This window comes from Ahaetulla prasina, chromosome 3, assembly GCF_028640845.1.
Source record: "Ahaetulla prasina isolate Xishuangbanna chromosome 3, ASM2864084v1, whole genome shotgun sequence".
NCBI lineage: Eukaryota > Metazoa > Chordata > Lepidosauria > Squamata > Colubridae > Ahaetulla > Ahaetulla prasina.
Genome location: NC_080541.1, coordinates 195827473 through 195833161, shown reverse-complemented (window position 1 = coordinate 195833161; position 5689 = coordinate 195827473). Strand labels below are relative to the sequence as shown.

General features: G+C 45.0%; 1 protein-coding gene across 1 annotated transcript; it reads right to left on the bottom strand.

Annotated features, from left to right (window-relative positions):
• Nucleotides 1-586: 586 nt before the first annotated feature.
• On the bottom strand, nt 587-5412 carry LOC131195067 (uncharacterized protein K02A2.6-like). Its single transcript, XM_058176693.1, has 2 exons — nt 3071-5412; nt 587-590 (listed from the first exon to the last, which is right to left on the bottom strand). The coding sequence occupies exons 1-2, from the start codon at nt 5410-5412 to the stop codon at nt 587-589; spliced, it is 2346 nt and encodes a 781-aa protein (XP_058032676.1).
• Between the last annotated feature and the right edge of the window lie 277 nt (nt 5413-5689).

Below are 5689 nucleotides of genomic sequence, written 5' to 3'. Positions count from 1 at the left end.
TTCAAATTTTCTAAAAGAAAAAGAAAGAAATGCATATTTAACCCCCCAAAAATAGTCCTCTGCTGCTTCTTTTTTCACAGGTAGTTTAATAAATGAGTTTTTGAATTTTTTTTCCTATGGAAAACATATTTAAACCATATGCATACACACCCAATGATTTGAAGTTATATTTATGTAGATTATTTCTGTGATGGATGTGGTGATTTATGCTGGTAAAAAAACCAAATAAAAATATAAACTTTATATATTGAAGTTTGCAGATAAAAATTCTAAATAGAATCCTATAAGAGTTTGAAGCTTCTAGTACATTAAGAGATTATTAAAGAGTTGCTAGTAATAAAAGCTGCTTCTGATATTGCTCTTCTTTGTTTATCCTGTTATGCTGCTGCTAAAATTACAACCAACTTTGAGAGGCCCAAACTCCCAAATATTCTTTTTTTAATCAAATATTTGATTAAAACCCTGATCCAGCTAGGAGTCATGTATGCATAGATGCAAGCTGCATGAATATCCCAAGTTATATAAACAGCTATTCCCTTAAAATCTGGATCTGGTTGTATCTTCTTTGTCTAAACTAATTATTGGTTCACCTAAACAAACAAAACGTTAAAAAGTTATGATTTTTATGTAGTTACTTACTAAGCACATCTAAATTATATTAAAGTAACCAAAATATCTTTACAATCCCCAAGACATGTCATAATTTTTGAGCACCACATAGGTTTTGAAAAAAGGGATGTTGTTGCTCAATGGCTAAGACACTGACCTTGTCGATTGAAAGGTCGGCAGTTCAGTGGTTCGAATCCCTAGTGCCTCGTAACAGGGTGAAGCTTCCATTTGTCCCTGCTTCTGTCAACCTAGCAGTTGGAAAGCACATAAAAAATGCAAGTATAAAAATAGGGACCACCTTTGGTGGGAAGGTAACAGCATCCTGTGTGTCTTTGGCGTTTAGTTATGCCAGTCACATGATCACAGAGAAGTCTTTGGACAGCACTTGCTCTTTGACTTTGAAATGGAGATGAGCACTGCCCCCTAGAGGCAGTTAGGTTAACCCTAACCCTAACTTTTACCTTTACCTAATGTTTGGAAGTTTAAAGTTGAAAACTTTGACATGACCTCTAGCAGTCTCATTTTACTTAAAACAATTTTAAAACAACAAGATTCCCCAAGGAATCTTAAATATTTTATTTCTGCTTGTTGATTTCTGTAGTTTCCTACAATAAGTCATAAAAAGGACAGAGGTAAGATCCAGCTTTGTGAACCATTTTGTTCTATAAAGTAATAATTGGAACCTCGTCCACAAATACCAAGTTTTGGCTCAGAATACTAAAGTCTAACAAAGTTATTTTGAAAGCTTGGAAGAAAATCCTACAGATACTTCTTTCTGGCAAAAAAAAAAAATGTAATAGCAATAAATGCAAAAATAATTATTTGCTATTGAATAGGAGTTAGATCAAAAATAAAGTAGTGAAAGAGATTGTGTCTGTCCATTTCAAAAGAAAATTGAACCTTGTTTGGATAGCACTGGACTTGGTAGCTTCATTTAGGTTTAGCAACAAAGCAATGGCAACAAATCTTTTCAGCTGTGACATGAAGATGTCAGCTTCTATCTAAAAAAACAAGAGCTTTCTTGTTCTTTTATGAACAGGAGCAATTCTTTTAGAGCTTTTAAATTAATGATTGGCATTTCACACCATTTCAGTACTTCAGACTCCACCTATTTGTTGTGCTTCTATAACCTCTGTCAGAATCACAACCTGAAATGTCAGCATCGTCTGGAGTGTTTGCTGATTGTATTATTAATATACCATCCTGCTTGTTAAATGTGCATGGCTTTAAAATTGTCTCTGTTCACTGTGGCAGGCAGCACCTTGTAAAATGATCTGGGTTTCTTTTGTGTAACCTCAGGAAATAGGATCCTTTGTAAAATGAACTCTGCCACAGGCTGCTAGACCTATGCTGTTGCTGACTCCTTCAGGCAAAAAAAGCAGGATGTGAGCCACTAGGTTTGAGAGGTGATCAGTGCTTCTTTGAAGTTATGTCTTAATGGTCCCTCACTTGGAAAAATTGTTAGATCCGGGCAATAACGAGGCAGGAGACCAGGATAGTGACAACAGCTCTTTACTATATGGTGAACCCAGCAGCAAACAACGGTAAAACCCCTCCTTATATACAGTTCAGCTGGAGGCTTCAGCCAATTAGCAACGTGCTATTTCCCGCTCTTATTTTCCCTCCAAAACCCTTAAAGATACATTACACTCCTCCCCTCCCAGAAACATTTTACCCCTATTTACATAAAATTAACATTTACTTTTCTACGTAATCGCGTAAATACGCAGGGCGTCTCCTGACTCTTTCGGACCTGCGCAGTTCATTATCTGGGAGTGAGTCGAGCTGGCCGGAGGGACTGTTCGTTCCTCTCAGCTCCTCCTCCAGGCCATCCGGCCTTGGATTACTTGCAGACTCGTTCCTGCTTTCCTCAGGAGGGACCGGTTGGTGTCGCTGGACTTCATCGAACTCAGATAAGTCCCGCGTTTTTTCCGGGTTTGAGTTAGCTGTGGATTCAATCATTGAGTAGTCAGGGCCTGTTTCGTCTATTTCTGGTCTTGTGATTATTCTTTTTCTTAACTGGTCTATGTGGCGTTTCCAAACCCGGCCATCCTCTATCTCTACGAGATACGATTTGGGCCCGGTTATTTCTAGGATTGTTCCCTTTTTCCAGTTTGGGCCATCACCATAATTGTGTGCCCATACGGAACTCCCGACTGTCAATTCCCTTGTTTTGCCTGGTGTTGTTTTGTACCCGTCTGGTGTGTAGTTCGGGTTTAAACGGTCTAACGGGCATCTAAGCTTTCTCCCCATCAATAGCTCTGCTGGGCTGCGGCCAGTCGCTACGCAAGGGGTTCTGTGTTGTACCGCTAAGAAGGTGTCAATTTTTAATTGCCAATCGCCTGGCCTGAGTCTGGACAATGCCTCTTTCGCACTCCGGATGAAACGCTCTGCAAGGCCGTTCGTCGCAGGGTGGAAAGGCGCCGAGAGGACATGCCGGATGCCCTCTTCCGCCAAGTACCCCTCAAATAGGGTTGCAGTGAACTGCGGACCGTTGTCTGAAACTAGGGTGTCTGGTAACCCGTGTGTTACAAAAAGGTGTTTCAGTACTGAAATGACAGCCTCGGCGGTCATGGATTTCATTAGAATGATTTCCAGCCATTTGGAAAATGCGTCTACCACTATTAGGAATGTTTGGCCGTGGAAGGGGCCGGCAAAATCGATATGGATTCGGGACCATGGGCCCTGGGGTTTTTCCCACTCTCGGATTGGGGCCGTTGGTGGTAGTGGTCTGGATTCCTGGCATGCTTGGCATTTCCCAACCCTATCGCTAATCTCCATGTCCATCAAGGGCCACCACACATAGCTTCTGGCTAAACCCTTCATTCTCACGATCCCAGGATGGCCTTCGTGCAGAAGTTCCAGAACTTTTTCCCGCAATTTCTCTGGGACCACCACTCTATCCCCCCAGAGCAAACACCCCCCTAGCACCGATAATTCCCCGCGCTTTTTTACATATTCCTTAAAACGCTCGCCCGGCGCAGCGGGCCATCCTCTTTGAACCCAACCAATTACAGTTCGCAATGTAATGTCCTTGTAAGAAGCCCGAGCCACCTCCTTGGAAGTGACTGGGCTAGAGTCCAAAGAGTCAATTAACAAGACGGGTGTGCCCGGAGTGGGGTCTTCGATAGTCGCTGGTAGTGGGCATCTGCTCAAGGCGTCTGCATGCCCTAACTCCTTTCCTGGCCGATGTAGCAGTTTGTACGAATAGGCAGCCAGGAAGATAGTCCATCGGGTCAACCTGGGCGAAAGTGGCACGGGCGTTGGGCGGTCGCCAGCCAGCAACCCCAGTAAGGGTCTATGGTCTGTGACGATTTCGAAGTCACGACCAAAAACATATTCATGGAACTTCTTTACCCCGGAAACTATGGCCAGGGCTTCCCTATCCAACTGACTATAGTTCCTTTCAGCCGAGGACATTGTTCGGGAGTAAAACGCTATGGGTGCTTCTGTGCCATTTGGTAGCCTGTGGCTGAGCACAGCCCCCACCCCGTAGGGGGATGCATCACAGACTAACACCAATGGCATTGTGCTATTGTATTGGATCAATAGGCTATCACTGGACAGGAGGTTCTTTACTGCTTCGAATGCTCTAGCTTCCGCCTTTCCCCAAGACCATGCAGCATTTTTTCCTAGTAATTTGTGTAGCGGCTCGGCTATGGTAGCCTTATTTTTTAAAAAAACCGCGTAAAAATTTACCAGACCCAAAAACGCCTGCAACTCTGTTTTGTTTTGGGGTGCTGGGGCCTTTCTGATTGCCCTAACCTTGCTCTCAGTGGGGTGGATCCCCTCCCTGTCTATCCGGTAGCCCAGGAATTCTACGGATCCTACCCCGATCTGGCACTTGTTTAATTTGACTTTTAGACCGGCGGACCGGAAAATACTCAAAACTTTTCTCAGTCGCACCCCTAGTTCTTCCATATTATCGGCGGATACCAGTACGTCATCAAAATATGGTACCACCCCGGGGAGCCCCTGCAGAAGCCGCTCCATTAAATTTTGAAATAATCCTGGTGCCACACTGACCCCAAACTGTAACCTGGTGCATTTGAAAGCACCCCTGTGCGTTACGATTGTTTGTGCCTCGGCCGTGCTGCTATCTACGGGCAACTGCTGATAGGCTTGGGCCAAATCTAGTTTGGCAAAAACCTGCCCTTGCCCTAGCGAGTGCAGCAAGTGTTGCACCACTGGGACGGGGTAAGCGCTTTTTTGCAAAGCTTTGTTTAGCGTCGCCTTGTAATCGGCGCAAATCCTGACTGACCCGTCTGGTTTCACTGGGGTGACTATCGGTGTCTCCCACTTCGCATGGTCGACTGGCACTAGTATCCCCTGGCTTACTAGTTTGTCCAGTTCCCGGTCAATCTTGGGCTTCAGGGCGAAGGGAACCCTCCTAGCCTTTAAACGGATAGGGGCAACTTGAGGGTCTAGATTGAAGGAGATAGGGGTCCCCTTGTACTTGCCCAGGCAGTCTTTGAAAACATCCTCGAACTCCTTCATGAGTTCGTCCTTGAGGTCGACTTCATTTCGGAAGACTCCTGTCACTCCCATGCCCAATTTCCGGAACCAGTCCAGTCCCAACAAACTCGGTAGAGTCCCATCGACGATGGTGATGGGCAGAGTTTTTTCGAACTGTCCATACTTGACGTGGACGGTCGTCACCCCTCGAACAGGGATCCTGTTCCCTTGATAGTCCTGCACTTTTAGCTTCTGCGGCCGCAGTTTGCGTTTCGCGATGGCAGGCAAGTTTTTTTCTAAGTTGTTCCAGGACATGATCGTAATTGAAGATCCAGTGTCCACTTCCATTCGGCAGGGCACTCCTTCGATGAGTGTTTTAATAAAGATTTTTTTTCTAGGCGCGTTGATGCCTGGCCCACTCTTACACCAGTCTGGTTCAGCTTCGCGCCTTTTTTAAATTGACCAATCCCGGGCCGTTTCGCGGTTCCCGCGCTTTGATTGGTCAGTTTGAATTTTTGGCGGGAAGGTTGGGGCGCTCGGCAGGCCTTCGCGATGTGCCCTTTTTTTTCACATCGCCGACACGTGGCATCCTTAAATTTGCACTGCTGCCGTTGGTGTTGGCCTC